A 17,526-nucleotide genomic window follows, 5' to 3' on the forward strand; every position below is an offset into this window, starting at 1 on the left:
ATCCGTCTAAATTGTCATATATTCCCACTTCCTCTAGTAAAGCGGTGTGAATAGAGTCTTCGTACTCTTGCTGGACAAATGTCTTGTACATTTAAAAAAAAACGAATTCCGTTTTTCTACAGAAAGAACACCGATTCCAGCTTCTCTGCAAAATCTAGAATGGATGGCAGCATACCACTACACAAGAAAGCATGATTAATTCTTTCATTGATACAATACTTTCCGTTCGGAAGGTATGGCGAAGATGCCCAAATATACCTGTGTTTAGGACGATCGGTTTTCGAACAACACAGTTTCAAAGAAGTGACATGTCCCCGTTTTGTTGCCTTTTTTACCTCCAATCTTCCTCCGCAATGTTTCCCATGTACAGCAGCTACATCCATGAGTTTTTTTCACAGAAGGCAGCGATGTCACAAAGAAGTCCTGGTTCACCTGACTTTTCTTAACATTAATATAAGTTCCAGGTGTTTTGGGATGATCGTCGTTGGCTACTGACTTCTTCCAGGTAGACAGCAAATTTTCAATGATGTCGGCATTGTTGACAGGTCTACTCAGTTGTTTGACTAACATTTCCCTGACTTCCTGAAGACTTTGCATAATGTTAATTTTCTTGTCGTCATTAGCTGGTATTTCTAACTTAAAAGTTGGAGGACGCTTTCGTTTGTTTTCAGCCATGATATAGTTTCCCAGTAATAATAAAGCTTAGTTAATGACGACGATTATTCTTTGAATTACTCCTGCTTGTATCTTATATAATATATAATATACATTATCTATACTAAAGGGGGTCATATTTCAGTGGACTGTACCATTTTTTAACAAGTTGTTATCTAATAAAGAAACCATTGACAATTTTGTGAATAATAATTACCGCTTTTAAAATTTATTAGCACTTTACTAATTAAAATAAAAGATTTTATAAATTTTGTGGGAATAGTTTTATGTACATTAATGACAGAATAATAACAACGTGGTTGCCCCCACTACCCCTGTTTAGGTTTCAGATGGAATTGACCAACTTCCACAGACACATGGAGGGACCTCCCGCCAAATGTCAATAAATCAGCCTAGCTGTGATACAAAGCAGGATAAGAAGGCTCAGTGGGGAACATCCATAAAACATGTGCATGAGAGAAATACAAGCAGTATCCCAAATATATACATATTATAATTTATTGAATTCGTCATCTACTTTTATAATTTCCAGTTTTATCAATAAATAAGGAATTATAGTTAATTATAGTAAATTAAATGAAATCCTGAGTCCCCTAATAGACCTCTCCCCTGCAAAACTTCCCTCCAAAACAAAACGCGGTCTCAATTTAGCAAAATGGAGGAACAAGAAGAGAAAAGTGTTATTTCATTGAGGGTAAATTCAGAACAAAGGGAAGCCATTATACAATTCTTTATTTTAATAACTGGGATTTGGATGAGATGAATGGAGAAACTGATAACAATGAGGAGGAGGGCGTGAACTTTGAAAGAAGATACAACATCCCGCAAAATGAAGACTGTGAAGAATGTCAAAATTGTTTATGTAAACCATGCATAACTGATGAACGAAATATACAAATGTGGTGGGCATCGGAACCTGTGCCACCAAACACACGGAACAGTTCCCTTAGAAAAGAAAGGTACAAATTCTGTTGGACTATGCTTTTCCATAGAGGTGTGTTTTTGGATGAGAGATACATAGCTAGGAAAAGAACTGCTTTACTCAACGATCCAAGATTACGAAACACTGTGTGCCATTGTCGAGATATTTTACCAGAATGTGTATTAGAACAAAATAAGCCATACATGGGGCATCGTTGGAATTAAAATAAAAAAAAATGTCCAAGATTTCTTTTTTAATAGTGTCTTTTGTCTTTTTTTTTAGGTAAGAATATGACGGCCATTTTAGCATGTGTCAATAGCGACGAGCATTTCCGGTGTTAATGTAAACATTCAGCAGCTGTATGATGAAATGAAATTAAATTCCCAACTTAGATTGTTTCTGCGGGTCGAACGTGAAAAAGTTGGTCATGATCAGTTACATAACCGCATCCCAAATTATAAAGTTTAATTTGAATTTAGTTTAATTTTTATTTGTTGGATTCAAGTCACTCACCAGCTATAATGATTATAACTTGAGTGATGGTCGGGTAAATAAAAATTCTGTATAAAGTAATAGATATCTTTATTTACCATTTAAGATAATACCTGCTTTTTACATAAAAAAATTATGAATTTATGAAAATCAACACTTTTATGAAATATTTGTAAAATGGAATGACTTTTGTTATGACGTCGTAAAAAAAGGAAAAGGGGCAGGGGGTTAACTCTGTACTTAAGATATTTTAGTTTAGGAAAGGGGATTACCTTGGAAGTATTGTGATACAGACAAGTATATAATGTAGTGGACTAGTGGTAACTGAATTGTATATATACCACAGAAAAATAATAAAATAAAAGGTTTTTGCTGATGTCATCCAGTGTTTACTTATGAAAGAAAATTCATATTCAGCTAACATTTTCACCGGTTCCACTGAACTTATTTAATTCAACTAGGTTCAAATAAAAAGTATCATTACAATTACAGCACATAAATTTTTGAAAAGAATTTCTATACTCTATTTTTTCTTGGGGGGGGGGGTGTTATTGGAAAGAAATGAAAACCACAATTTAGAGTTTTGACAAAACCTAGAACCAATTGACCTTTTTATTACAAGTTTATAAATTTAAAGAATATCTAAATCAATACCGTCTCAACTTTGTATACTTCTGTTTTTAGAATGAAATTCGCCACTTTGAAGCCAAACTCGGAAAGAAGCAGAAACAGAATTGGATGAGCTGATATAGAATTAGACAGGACATGTTAGACAAAACATGTAAATAATACATTAAAAACGTTAACTTTTTAAAATAAAATGATAAACTAAACCATTGAGATCTCTTGGAATTTAATTGATTCAAATAAACATGCTTTGCATTCATCATCATTGCTCAAGCTCAATTAGATTGCTTCTTAGTAAGTATCTGAAGGCAAAGCTGTATAATATTATTACATTTTAATTTTATCACTTTTTCATATTATCATTATGAGAATAAATCATTACAGTAAAGACCATTGATGCTGGAAGTGAGTGGATAGTGTTACCAGAGACTCAGGGATCCAGAAAATAGATCCATAAATTGTACAGTGTATTCATGAAAGTGGATCAAATAAAAATGTTCAATCCAAAAGTAACATTCTTTGTTTATCTGTTAGCATTTTTTATTCATGTAAATCTAACAAGCTAAATCAGAGAATTTGTGTCCCCCGCTTAGGAAAAAAGTAAACCATGCGCAATTCGGGGCGAGGGGGGGGGGGGGGTTCGGATCCCCCTAATTGAATATGTAGAATTTTTAAATGTATACATGTATACTGAAGCAAAAAAATGTGAATATTAAAAGATGATTTAATCATGTGTATAGAAGATTCTTTTTATGTGGGTTATTTATCACAACGTAATGATGCATGATTTGATGAGTTTTTACAAACTAGACATCATAATTTTTTTTCATTTCACTTGCTGAATACTATCATTTAGTAAAAAAAAAGAATTTCGGAAAAGAAAAAAAATGATCGTCAGAGAATCGAGCCCGTGACCTCTCGCATGTGAAGCAGGAGACATACCACTGCGCCACGGAACTGCTGCACAATCTCGACAATTATATGCAAATATGAAGTCACATACATGTGTATATTCACGTTTGATATCGTCAAAAATTTACACAAAACATGGTGTCTAATTCAAACTTTTTAAAACAGTTCTGGTATATGCGTTTTATACGCAATAACTCTCCTCATGCCCCTGTGCTAAAAATAGCGACATGTAATACTATAATAAAACAAACGGGGCTGGACACTTTGAGAGAGGTCCTAGGGAGTTTTGGTATAAAATACATTGCATAAGCTCAAAATCTTCTTGAAATATCTCCCGAAAATGATAGTGTTACACACAGAGAGAATGTATAAATTTACGACCTTTAAATTTGACCTTTTGACCTCAAAATCAATAGGGGTCTTCATAAGGCCATGGGGAGTTGTTATATTAAATTTCATTGCAATAGCTCAGATGGTTCTAGAGATACTGTGTGGAAAGGAAAGTGTTATAACAGACAGAATTCGTTTAATTATGACCTTGACCTTTGACTTTTTGACCACAAAATCAATAGGGTTCTTCTTTAGTCCATAGGGAGTAACTATTCCTATGCTAAATTTCATTGCAAAAGCTCAGAGGGTTCTCGAGATATCGTGTGGAAACGAAAGCGTTCCAGACAGACAGAAAGACGGACGGACGGAAAGACAAACGGACAAACTCGGGAGGGGGTGTGGTTAAACATTAGGGTACGTTGAGAAAAAAGTTGGGTGGGGGATGTCATCCCCCTACCCAACCCAAACCTGATGCTACAAGCCTGGTTGACATGGTTTTACTTTATAATTATGTGAGCTGTCATAGTGACTCTCTTTCATAAACAAGAATTATAGTGAGCAAGCTAATAAAATGATACCAACCCTCCTGATATTGCATTAAATGTTTTTTTATTACAAAAAAGGTCTAAATACTAATTTGAAACCTTGTAAAATTTTGGTAGTGCAGATATACATACCAAAATGACTTTGACAAATACTCAAGTCATTAGGTAGTAAAACCGTTATGTTGAGCACAAACTTCCCATTTCCCTTCATTCGAAGTTAAATATGTAAATGTGCCAAATTCATATAGTACACTTTTACTGCAGTGACCTTGAAAAAGTTATGTCCTTGAGTCAAGGGCAAACATGTTCAAATGAATTTTGGTCAAGGTAATGACAAACCTACAGCTTAAAAATAATTCCCAAAATGAAACCAAGTCTTTTCATTAGAATGTTACAGAATGGGCAAAGGTTGCACTTTTCTTCTACCAATTACCTTGAACTTGTTCAAATGACCTTGAGTCAAGTTTTTGACACATCTCTCGATCGCAAGCAATCTTAATATCAAGTGGCACCTCATTGAAGTCAAAATTTAACATACATATGGATCGGTGAACAAGGTGATTCCTACCCCCCCCCCTTTCCAAGCTTCGTTTGTGAGGAATATAAAATTCCTTTTGAAATTAAATGTGCATTTATTCATTAACAATAGTAAATTTATGAGAATGCTTTTATCAGAACCAAAATGGCCAATATAATGGACACTGAACATGTATTCAAATTACCCCAACCCTTTCAAAAAAGCTTATAAATGCCAAATTTTCACACATTTTAACCATTTGTAACTTTTGTCTGCTAAAGTTGCCTGCAAATTTTATTGTATAGATATGACATATAGATAACCCCTAACAAGATCATACCATTCATTTTTCCAGCAGTGGTAAGTAAAACCGTTGTAGATTTTCTGAATAAAGTGATAAACATATGTAACTTTTTTCTAAATTAATAAGCATTGACGCCATGTTCTTTTCCCGTTGTCATGGCAACAATATCACTACAGAAATTTTGTTTTTCCTATTTTTGGAGAATAAAGTAATTCCATCTTTTAACAAATAAGGTAACCAAAATACCTTATCTTATCACGTTCAGAACGCAGTACAGTTAAGGTGCACAATGGAAATATCGACTAAATTTTGGATTTAAAAATGTATTCGTAATCGGGATGGCGATTATTTTTAGTACATTATTTATATCGGATAATTGTAAATATGATTAATAACTACATATCGAGGACGATTATATTTTATATTTAGACTAGTCACGTGATGCGGCAGTCGTGCGATTTTAGCACATTGACTTGAAGTATTGATGTTACATACAAATATCACTAGTGCAAGGGCATAACCAAGTAAAATTTCCAAGTATAGTATATAAATATTTTCAACACACATTGTAGTTTCTAAAAAGTGCAGCGATCCTGTCTAAATTCTGCAATTTCATTGTTAAAATTATATTTGTATGACCGAATGCTATATTTTTTGCTGGTCAGCGACATGAAATATTGAAATAATTAAATTGTTTTTAAGATTTCATCAGGATCGCAGCACTTTTCAGATACCTTAATAGTTCTATCGTTGAAATATAAAAGCTTACTTTGATCCATAGAGTGTATGCCCTTGCACTAGATCGATTTATCAAGACCCCCACCTTACCCTCCGATGTACTTGCATACAAATATACGGCAGTGTCAATTAAATACGTAATGTACAGAAAATATATTAACAAAATAGTGAAGAAAACATTAAATTCAAGTTATTTGCCCATAGAATATCTGTAAATAATATTTTATTTAATTAGAGAATACATATTTTGTTGAGAAAATATTACTTGATCTGTCTCTCACTGCATACAAAATACGTCACGTTGTAAGAAATGACGTCATATTTACAAATATATTGCGATCAGTGACTTGTCTATAACTTGTGATGTGGGATTTAACTAACAACAAAACAAGACGCTGTAGTAAGTTTTTATGTAGTTAAATGATTTCTTACTGGTTAAATTAGCAGATAAACTCATTTTGTGGTATTTTAAAGAAATGTTGTATGACGTATGTTGTGTATGATGTCATAGTCAAGTTTTCCCGTACAAATTAGGCTCCGCCTCCTTTTTGTAACCTTAACTGTGCTGCGAAAAAAAATTCGTAGTAAAATGTCTAAAAATCATTGATTTTCATAAGGATTTATGAACCCGTTGCTAAGGAAATGAATTTCCTTGGATACCAGTCCCTTCATACGTTCGAAAAAAAATTTAATTGTGTTTTAGCATTAGATAAGATAAAATCTTTCATATAACAAAAGCTTTTGAAAAAATAAAATTTTGACTTTCCATTCAATGCTCGATGCTTGCTGATTTTGACTCTTAAAGCCGCTTAACCCGAAACAGGCACATCTTATCTTACACAATAAAAGTACGTCATTACATAGATAATATATAAAAATAAGTTATAAGATTGATTTAATAGTTTATTACAACAATCCTTACATGGAAAATGCAGATCAAAAACCTTATTGACAAACAGTAGTTTCTGGCGGAAGTTAAGATCTGTTGTGAAGTCAATTTTGAAAAAAAAATAAGTTTATCGGATATATCTAATAATGAAGATAATTCAAACCCGAGTATTTTTTCTCTATTAGTAGAAGCCTTAGTCATAATACATCTTTTCAAAATTAAGAAATGAATTGAATATAATCCATAGTAACTTTTATATTAATATGCATATATAAAAATTAAAGGAAAGATCAGATATTTTAAATGATTTTTAAAGGAGCTAAAATAATGTCCTTGAACAGGTACTTTGTTGTGAAAAAATATGCTCGGGTTTGTTCTTCATGAGATAAACATGTAAGCGATAAATTTAAATTTTCGAAGGTGATTTCACGCGATATCAACAATGATCAACATAGGATTATTTTTTGTGTGACCTAACAAAAATAATTTTTTTAACTTTTGAATTTTGATATCTTTTAAAAGAAAAAGACTTTGGGGATATAATTTGACAAAAGTTCAAACAATTTATGGACAATTATTTTTCAAGAAGAAAAACAAATATATATTTTTAGCGATTAGAATCGGACCAAGCGGCTTTAAGTAGTTGGTGCTCCTCAGGATTTGTATTGCTTAATGGAATTTAAGATGTTAAACCGTTCGGTATCTCTATATATTTCATAGATTTATGTCACAATTTTCAAAATTCTAACAAAACATTAGTTAAAAAAGTATTTTATTCATAATTCATATATAAAAGAAGTATACAATGAACATGGATTGAACAGGAGGCCAACGGCCCATGTTAGTTCTTTCCATGACAAAACACTAACGCATAAAACACAATAAACGGGAAAGCCAAATGTTGGCTGACATTTTTCTTAGAAATGATTCCTTTATAAGTAGCTTTCTTTCGAGTTTCAGTATTCCCGATCATTACAAGGGGTGAAAGGCCCTTGTTAATAATTACTTAATATCAATAAGAACAGTTCCGCTCTATATCTACTTTGACTGTTTTATATAGCACTTGGACCTTATTTCTAACTTTTCTTTATCTTTCCAGTACCAAGTTAAATATATTAAAATACATGTATGGATGATTTTAGTTTATACTTACCCGATGACAAAATAGGGTATTCTCGACTCCATCTCATAACCTTTCTTCTATTGTTGAGTCAGTTGTACTAGAATAAATATACAATTTTAGTGAATAAATAAGTCAAAATAGTGCTTGGATCGCCATAATTCTGAATGTTTTGAGTCACTTCAATTTACAATATATGAGGTTATATAGAAATATATATGTTCTGGACACAAGCACTCGTTTCGGTAATAAACATTAAACCAATGGTTAAATTATAATACCCTGGCTTAAAAACGATTACCGAAACAAGTGCCCGTGGTTCTGGAACAATTCTTTTGTGAGAGCCCTCACAAGAAACAATTAGACTCTGCTAATAAAAGTAGTATGTTTTATTCAGTAAATATACAAATTAAGGACATTTTCTGGCAATGCGTAATAAAAAAATTAAAACTTGCTTCTTTGAGTTTGCAACGTGTACATGTTGCTTATACGTGAATATTAGCTTATAAATTATGTATAATATAACTACATACATGAATATATTGTAATAGCATTTCACATAAAGATATATTAAACATCTTACAGGGGCATTTCATCTAAAAGTTATTGGAACTTTAAATGTTTTAATGGGTTTGATTAACACCCCATGTACTTTCACAAATTTTATCTTTATTCTTAATACTTAGGAAAAGTGGCAATCTTGTGTATCAATGAGCATACGAGGGCCGTTCAAAAATTATGCGGACTTGATGCACAGAAGAAATTTTGACGACATAAACAGGCAAAATTTCACAAATAATATAAAAGAATCTTTACTTATATGGTCTTCAAAATTTCATATCAAAATGTTGTAAATTGGTATTAATTTTGAGCGATTTTTCAGGATATACCATAAAGTCACTGCGCAGCAAAATCTTCGAAGTCCCAACCATAATAAAAAATATGTGATTGAGCTTTCATTTTCTCTTGAGTACCTGTATAGTTTGAGTTATCTTATCTACTCAACATCAAAACACCATTTCTTGTCAAGCTTAAAATCTATTAAACAAGTAAAGAATATTCTTTTTTTTTTGTTTTAAAACCGAAAACTACTTATGAGATATAGCGTCTGTAAGAGTAACTAATAGCACAGTCCGCCTCAATTTTGAACGGCCCTCGTATCTAAAATTTTATGCAGAAAAAAATAATTATATTCGGAGTAGAAATGTTCGAAAACAAAAAACCCTTCACAAGAGTCGCCATTTAGCTTTAGTTCCATGTACAGAGTTTAGCAAATTAAAAATTAGGCCTGAGTATCGCAAGCTATCTAACGATACGATACATATCACGATATGGTCTTGCGATACAACATGTATCATGATACAGCTGTCAACAGTCAAAATTTATGGTATCTTTAAGTATTCTTGCTTGTTAACCTCTACAGTTATAGAAAATACTAAAGAAAACTATCTTGAGACCCAAAATCAAAGTTATTTAGAGGAGGGCATATAGTCTAATCATTATGATTTTTCATTGTAACCTTGTTTTCAATCATTTTGTAACAATAAATTTCAGTTTCGATGAAAAAAATTTAAAATAAGACAATGAACAGTAACTTGTACTGTATCACGATACATACATGGCAATACGATATGCGTATCGTGAGACCTTGTGATAATACGTATCGATGTATTGCTGTATTGTTACACCTCTATTAAAAACACTTGTGGAACGTACTTATTTTTTTGTAAATAGGGCACGAGCTTGTTATGCTTGCTGTGGTTTACGATTGTTTGATTAGCAATCCTTTAGGTTTAAGTCTGCTCACTACAACTGCACGAACTAACAATATACTGTGTGTATAAGAATTGTTTCCGAATATTTCTCTCTGAATTGATTTTTCTGGATTATAATTTAAAATCAAAATGAATTGAATCATTTTTTAAACAAACGATATTTTGTATAACCAATACAAAAATATATGTATAAAACTACATTCTGTTAAATTAAAAAAGCAGTTCATGTTACGGGAATAACAACAATCTCTTCTAAAGTGGATAATCCATTAATTCGACGGTACTTATGATGGCCCAACTTTTGGACGCTTTTGATTGACGCGTTTTATACCAATTCTAAACCTTTTCTTTTTTACGGAATTTTGCTAGGGAATTTTCTGTCTTCAAGATACGTGCATTGGTTTTAATTGGATTTAATTGGATGATACCTATCAATAGGGGATCCATATTCTGGAATTTAAACAACTTCGTTTAAAGAGGCGCACAAGATCGTAAAAGTAATGCATCCGCCATTTTTGTCTGGTTCTCCAATAACGAATATGAAAGGTAAACCTTTTAAGAATCAAGTTCAGCTTTGAAGTCGGCATTCCGTAAAGTATAAGGTCATTTTAAGGACTTATCATTGGGAATTCTTCTGTTGACTTGTTGCACCCAAATCATTAAACCTGTGTCACGTACTATATTTTAGTCATTATTTGTGGTAAAATTGAGGATACATTTCATTTTTTGTATATCCAATATATGTGAAAAAGTGAAAAAAATAAATTTTTAAAAGGACAAGATAGGGTAAGAACAGTATTTGGCCCCCGATTTGGGGTGTCTTTCAGAATGATCCAACAGTTTATCCATGAAAACCAGTTTTCACTCCTGCCACAAAATGAGTATTGTTTTAAGATTTATGATATACAGGGGTCACAGTGAGGTAAGGAAATAGGTCATTTTTTGAATTTCTCATTTTTATGCAAATTTTCACTAATTTTACAGCACATTTTCTTTCGGAAAACATAGAGCACACGCTTGCCTATCTGACAAATTTATATATTTTATACACTGATATCAGATGCAGTATATGTGTAAAAATCCCAAATATGATGAAATTCCACTAGAATTGAGGACATTCGGGAAAATGTCTTATTTCTGCACCCTCTTGTGGCTTCCATGTAGGCTTTGAATCAAAATTAGTGCTTTTCTTAACATAAGCATCATTTTAACTTCTTAACTACAAACTATCACGGTTTTACCAGTGTTCTGATTTTTTTATATCAAATAAGGGGCCAGATTCGGCTGTTACCCTATCTTGTCCTTTGACAAAATTCACACTCCAAAATCACACGTCTCATTATTCGGGATATCAATGTATTCATTGAATTCTGCAGAGTATGAATGTTTCTTCTTTTTTCTTTTTTTTTTTTTGGTTTAAACAATTATTTAACATTTTGGTAATTATTTTTAAGCAATGAGACATAGCTATGCCAGTGTATGTATTTTTTTTTAATAACTTTGATCGAGGTACACATGTATGGAATTGATATAGTCGTTTAAAATACCTGTCTTGTTGTCATAGTTAGTGCCCCTAATGTTGTTAGGGACACTAACGTGTAAAATCCGAGAGTCGATGCGCAGCACGGGTAAGGTTACAGTTAGGAGGCGAGGCCTAATTTGTACGGAAAATGTTTACTTTGACGTACACATTATATAAGGTCACCAAAATAACACAAAATGAAATTGTTTGCTATTTCAACAGCTGGATAGCTGTATACTACATACAAACTTACCATAACATGCAGTTTTGACGTTTGTTGAATCCCACGCAACAGTACATAAACGACGCATCGATCGCGATGCACTTGTCAATATAACGTCATCTCGCAAAATTGACGCAGTTTGTACAAAGTGAGAGGCTGATCAACTTATATTTTGAACAAGGTCTTTGACCTTGGTGTCATTTGAAAGAGCTTAATTAGTGAATTATGCATATCAAATATGTAGTCTCTGTCTTTTATGGTTCAAAAGTTATAGTGAAGGTTAAAGTTTGCAGAAAAACAGACAAACAGACAGACAGGACAAAAACAATATACGCATCGGATCTTTCGATCCGAGCGCATAAAAATCGCCGATATTTCAATTTGTAACCTTAACTGTGCTGCGTCGTAGGGTCGTTGTCATTTTCTTTAAAGACAACTGATTTATTTATTTGAAAGAACCCGATACTTGTTTTTCTTTTTTTTCCCCCTGTTTTCTTTTTATTATCGAAATTTTTATTGAATGTATGATATTGATCATTGTTGCTTTAAAAAGATCGTGTACTTCATACAATATATACATGATTACAAGGAAATTATTTTTTATTCAAAAGAGAAAGGTCATTTTCAATGCCTGAACTCAGCATTTAAAATAGAAAAAATATAGTCATAGGCTTTAAGCAATTGGCTGTTTTTATTGTTTTTTTTTTTTCTTTAATAAATATTTCCTTCAGCATGGGATAGAAATTTACTCAAAAAAATAAATCTGGAGGGGGGGAGCATGCGTGAACATATTACACCTTCTTGGTTACATTTAAATAAATGTCTAAAATAGGGATATCAGGAAAACAAATTGCATGTAAGTTTAATTTTATATGTGTTTGATCGTTACACAGTATGTTGAGATTAATACGTCTGTTGCACATTCCATTAATGTATTAATAGTTTGGCAAGGATTTGAAAAAAAAAAATCAGAATGAAATAATTTAACAATGCTTCTCATCATTAGCAGACTTTCTCAATGCACTGAATTCCGAGGGGAGATCTCGGACCGATATGATCAGAAGTAAAGTTTTAAGTCAAGGACAGCCCATGAAACATGCAGTTTGCTAAAAAGAAAGTAGACTGAATTAAATATTTTATTATCCTTTTGCAAATAAATGTATGATGAAGATTAAAAAAAAACGTAACTTTAACCAATTACATTAGTGCGACACACTTTAAAGTCTTATACATCGTTATATGCATACAAAATAATATAAGTTTAACTACCTTGTAAATTATATCCTTAGAGTCACATATGGAGTTTGTGTTTTTCCCAATGTGCATAATCGGTCTTTACAGGCTTGGTAGTAAAATGCTAGATGGCGTGTAGTAAATGTATATGCATATAACATCAACAGTGTAATGCTTTGTTCTTTTTACAGTGTGTGTAAAAAAAATGAATCAAGAAAAAAATGTTAGGCCTTATTCCAGTGCTACTGGATGGTATCCCTAATTCCTGATATATTTTGTTCCTTACATCCAGAAGAAATCAACGGCACCAAATGGGTTACACATGAATAAGGAATTCCCGACCACCCCTGTGCTTTCCCTTTTTATTGATATTTCCTTTCGACACGAATACAGGTTAGAATTTGAACATGAATAATATTTCAGAAAATTATAATTTGCATATGGTATTGAATGTATATACCAATCCAGTCATCCATTAATTTTTTTTCTGTGCGTGTATTAATTCTTCTTTCACTTGACAAGATATTTGTAATAACAAGCCCTAAGGAATTTATATAAATGATACTTACTTCGAACACGGTTCACCTTTTCATACTTTAAAGCTTCCCTTAAACGATTATTTTCTTCGGATTTACCTATGGTTGTACACTAAGTCTTGTCTACCTTTTTAACCAGTTCTAGAAACGTCTAAAGGCCTTTGCTGGAACTGTTTTTAAGATATGAATATTCTTTCGTTGATTCTTATACACTGTATACCCTGGACTTTAAACCTTAAATTATTTCTTATTCAACAAAATCTATTGTCACTATTACAATGTATTGAAGTATTTCAGTGCTTGCTAAAATAATATCAATAATACTTGTTTGTGAAGATAAACGATTAGCTATATCTACAATATTGGATCTGTAAAAATATTTAAATTGATTGATTGTAGTACGTTTTAAAGAGGACAAGGAGACAATAATAAGACTAAAAAAATACGTGTGTCAGTATATGTATGGAATTTGATATGGTTAGTTTTTCTTGCAAATTTAACTTGGTTGGTAAAATGAGCCCATGTGACATCGTTGCATTTGATAGCATATATCATATATGAAACAAGAATTTCAACAGTCTCATTTAAAGTAATCATTTGATAAGTTCTATGGTCCATACAATGACCTTGTCAGCAAATACAATTTATCATTGAGTCAAAATGCTGACTGACGTATTTCATTATAATTGTTATTCAACTATTAACACTGCATTAATATTGAAGACCGGTTTTTCTATTATGACTAGAAGCACACGGTGAGTTTGACCGGTCGGCAGGGGATGCTCACTCCTCCTTGTCACCTGATCCCACCTGCGATATTTTCTGTTTACTCTGTCCCTTTATTATTATAAGGACTTTTGACATTAGATTCTGTTTGTTATCTCCATACGCTTCATTTAAATATACTCTTAAAATTCAGTTTCTTTCACAATGTTTCCGATGGTATTTCAAACAATGAGGAAACTCATCCGCAAAAACGTTTGTTAAAATCTAGATGAATATTTACGCAAGGAATGACAATATTGAAAACATTTCAGCGAATATAATATTGGACCAATATATTATTGTTCTGTGAGATGATAAGATATAATTATGATCATAATAACAGATATTCTGAAAAATAATGTACTATATAAGATATAATTATGATCATAATAACAGATATTCTGAAAAATAATGTACTATCTAATTCTTTAAAAAGGTGAACCGGGTTGCATACAAACTTTGAAGATATATATAATTAAGGTCGGGTCTCTGTTTTATGCCTTTACATGTAGACACGTACACATAAAATACACATAGAAACACTTACCCAAATGCACACAGTAAAGATAAATAATAAAAACTACAACTTGTTATGCTACATCCAAATAAAAATTCAAGTAACAGGATTTTTTTCTTTTCTTTATGTTAAACAAAATAAACGATATTCTGTTCATCCTATTAAGTCAGCTGTAAAGAGCACACACATATGAAAGAAAAATCACAAGAAAAAAAAACATTGTTAATCTTCTTTTAACTTTAAATGTTTTTACTGAATGCATTATTGAACATACATGTACAAATCAAACTTACCTTCTGGTCAAACTTAGAGATGAAGGCATTTCTTTACGTGCATTGTTAACCAAGCCCGTGTCTTTTTAAGGGACTTTCCATTTTACTGAATCGTGAAAGACAGAACATATTCCTTACTCCAAACAACGTTAACTTCCGTTTGAACTCTGTCTTCTCCAATTATGCTTTTGGTCACACATCTTAAGTTTCCATCCTCAGCTAAGGTCATGTTGCTCACATGTAGATTGTTACCCTCTTCAACAACACGGTTATTTCTTATCAGTCTCTTAAATAAACTCATATCTAGCATTTAAAGATGACAATTTATTTTTTCTTAATTTCTTTTTCATATCAAATAGTTTCAACATTTATTTGACATTTTGGTAGATTTTCTTTAGAGTAATAAGGGACATAGATATGCCGGTGTGTGTATTTCTTTAGAAATAACTTTTAACGATCTCTACCAAATGCACGATTTATATTTTTGGCAAATATTACAATGTTAAAACCTTCAATTAACGATATGACTGACTGTACAAAAGTTACTGTGTAATAAATATGTGGGAGACAGAGTAATGTATTTTTACAAGAAGTACTAACATTCACAGTTGACGGTTTACTTGACATTTAAACCTGCATCATGTATGGAGGTATGGAATTGATAGTAGATTAGAATACCTTTCTAGTGGTTTTTCTAGTGCCTGTTGTTAGGGGCACTAGCATGCAAAATTCGGTAATTGATGGTTGGGTGGTTGTCGTTTTCTGATTTACGCTTTGAGAAAACCAGTTATTGTTTTTTTTTTTCTTTTCCTGCTTTTTTTTTTTATTATGTCAATTTTTTTATCATTGTTGTTATAAAAAATCTTGTAATACAATATTTAAATAAGTTATTTTATTATTCAAAAGATGAAGATCATTTTGAATGCTTGAACTCAGCATTTAAAATTGAGAAAAAAAACCGAAAGCTTTAAGAAATTTGTTCTTTTTATTGTCTTTTCTTTAATCAATTATTTTATTTCGGATGGGATAGGAATTCACTAAAAAAGAAAAGAAATCTTGGGGGAGAGGGGTTACTATGTTCTATGAAACTACACGTTCTTAGTTAGATTTGAATACATGTGTTATAATAAGAATATCAGGAGAACAAATTGCATATCAGTTTTATCATATACTGATGTGTTTGATCGTTACTAGGTTTGTTGAGATTTATACTTCTATTGCAAATGCCATCAATTTATTGATAGTAAGTGCGCGGATTTGCAAAAAAAAAAAAATAATAATAAAAAAAAAATCAGGAAGGAATGATATAACAATACTTCTCATCATTAGCAGACTTTGTCATTGCACTGAATATCGAGGGGAGGGGGGTCTCGAACCAATATGATCATAGGTAAAGGTTTAAGTGAAGGACAACCCTTTAAACAAGCAGAGTGATAAATCGAAAGTGGGCTATGAAATGACTAAATCCTCCTCCTGCAAATGAATGTATCATCATTCCTTAAAGTAGATATTTGTTATAACTATGAATTTATATAAATGATGCATACTGTGAACACGGTTCACCTTTTTTATACTATAAAGCTTTTTTTAAAGGTGAGTTTTTCGCATTTTTGTATGGCTCTACACTTTTCGAACCTCTAAAACAGTTTTAGAAAGGTGTGAAGGCCTTTTCTTGCACTGTTTATAAGACTTAAAAATTTTTCTCTACTGATTCTTATATGTATTACTCTTGGTTTTAAACATTAGGTAATTTCTTATTCAACAAATTCTATTGTCATTCTTTCAATGCATCGATTTTAGTGCTTGCTAAATTATATTCATGTTACTTGTTACTTACTTGGAGATAAATGATTACCTATTTCTTTGTTAGGATCTTAAAAATATTTTATAGATTGATTGCAGCACGTTTGTAAGAGGAAAATGAGGTTGTAATAAGAATGAAAAATATATTTTTGTGCATGTATGAAAATTGATATAGTTAGTTTTTTTCCCCGGAAGTTTAAATAAGTGGATAGAATACGCTGATGTGATATCCTTGAATTTATTTAAAAGCAAAAATTATTTTATGAATATCAAAACGTATTAACATTTTGTCGTATTTTCTCTGTGTTTCATTTTCGAATCGATTAAAAAGCGGTAAATAAGCAAAATGCTTTATTTAATATTTATTAAATTATATTAATCCCATACCCGTTTATTTATTTTAGATGAAAATATTTTTAATACAAACTAATGGTGCATAAAGAAACATGCATGTTATTTTCCGTAATCTTCGTCTTTGAGGTCGTACAGGTGCAATGTACATTGATATCAAATTACGCTTTTAAATTTTTTGATAACACAATGTTATGTGATGAATGTTGAAAAAAAGTCATATTACATCACATTATATTTTTCCTCCATCGTCTTTTTAAATTTGAACACGTCAAATCTGCTAAATAAGAAAGAACAAACCTTTTTTAAAGCTATCTACTTTCACGAATCATATCACTTCACTTATTTAAGACTCTGAATTGCAATGTAAAGGGCGATTGATAATGGACATTGAAAAAAAGGAAAACGTTTAAAATACGACTGCACAGTTCAATAGACACTGATGATAATGTTAATCC

At 31.7% G+C, this 17,526-nt stretch overlaps 1 protein-coding gene across 1 annotated transcript in view; it reads right to left on the reverse strand.

Moving 5' to 3' along the window:
- LOC134236878 (dynamin-like protein 2) overlaps positions 1-8,192 on the reverse strand; it is a gene marked incomplete at its 3' end in the record, with an annotated part of 30,685 nt that extends 22,493 nt beyond the window's left edge. The window contains exon 1 of the mRNA XM_062719032.1: positions 8,105-8,192. Within this exon, the coding sequence (XP_062575016.1) occupies positions 8,105-8,136 (32 nt within the window). The remainder of the gene's footprint in view (positions 1-8,104) is intronic.
- Between the last annotated feature and the right edge of the window lie 9,334 nt (positions 8,193-17,526).

This window comes from Saccostrea cucullata, unplaced genomic scaffold, assembly GCF_032062105.1.
Source record: "Saccostrea cucullata isolate Sc308-1 unplaced genomic scaffold, CSIRO_AGI_Scuc_v1 ctg3356, whole genome shotgun sequence".
Taxonomy (NCBI): Eukaryota; Metazoa; Mollusca; class Bivalvia; order Ostreida; family Ostreidae; genus Saccostrea; species Saccostrea cuccullata.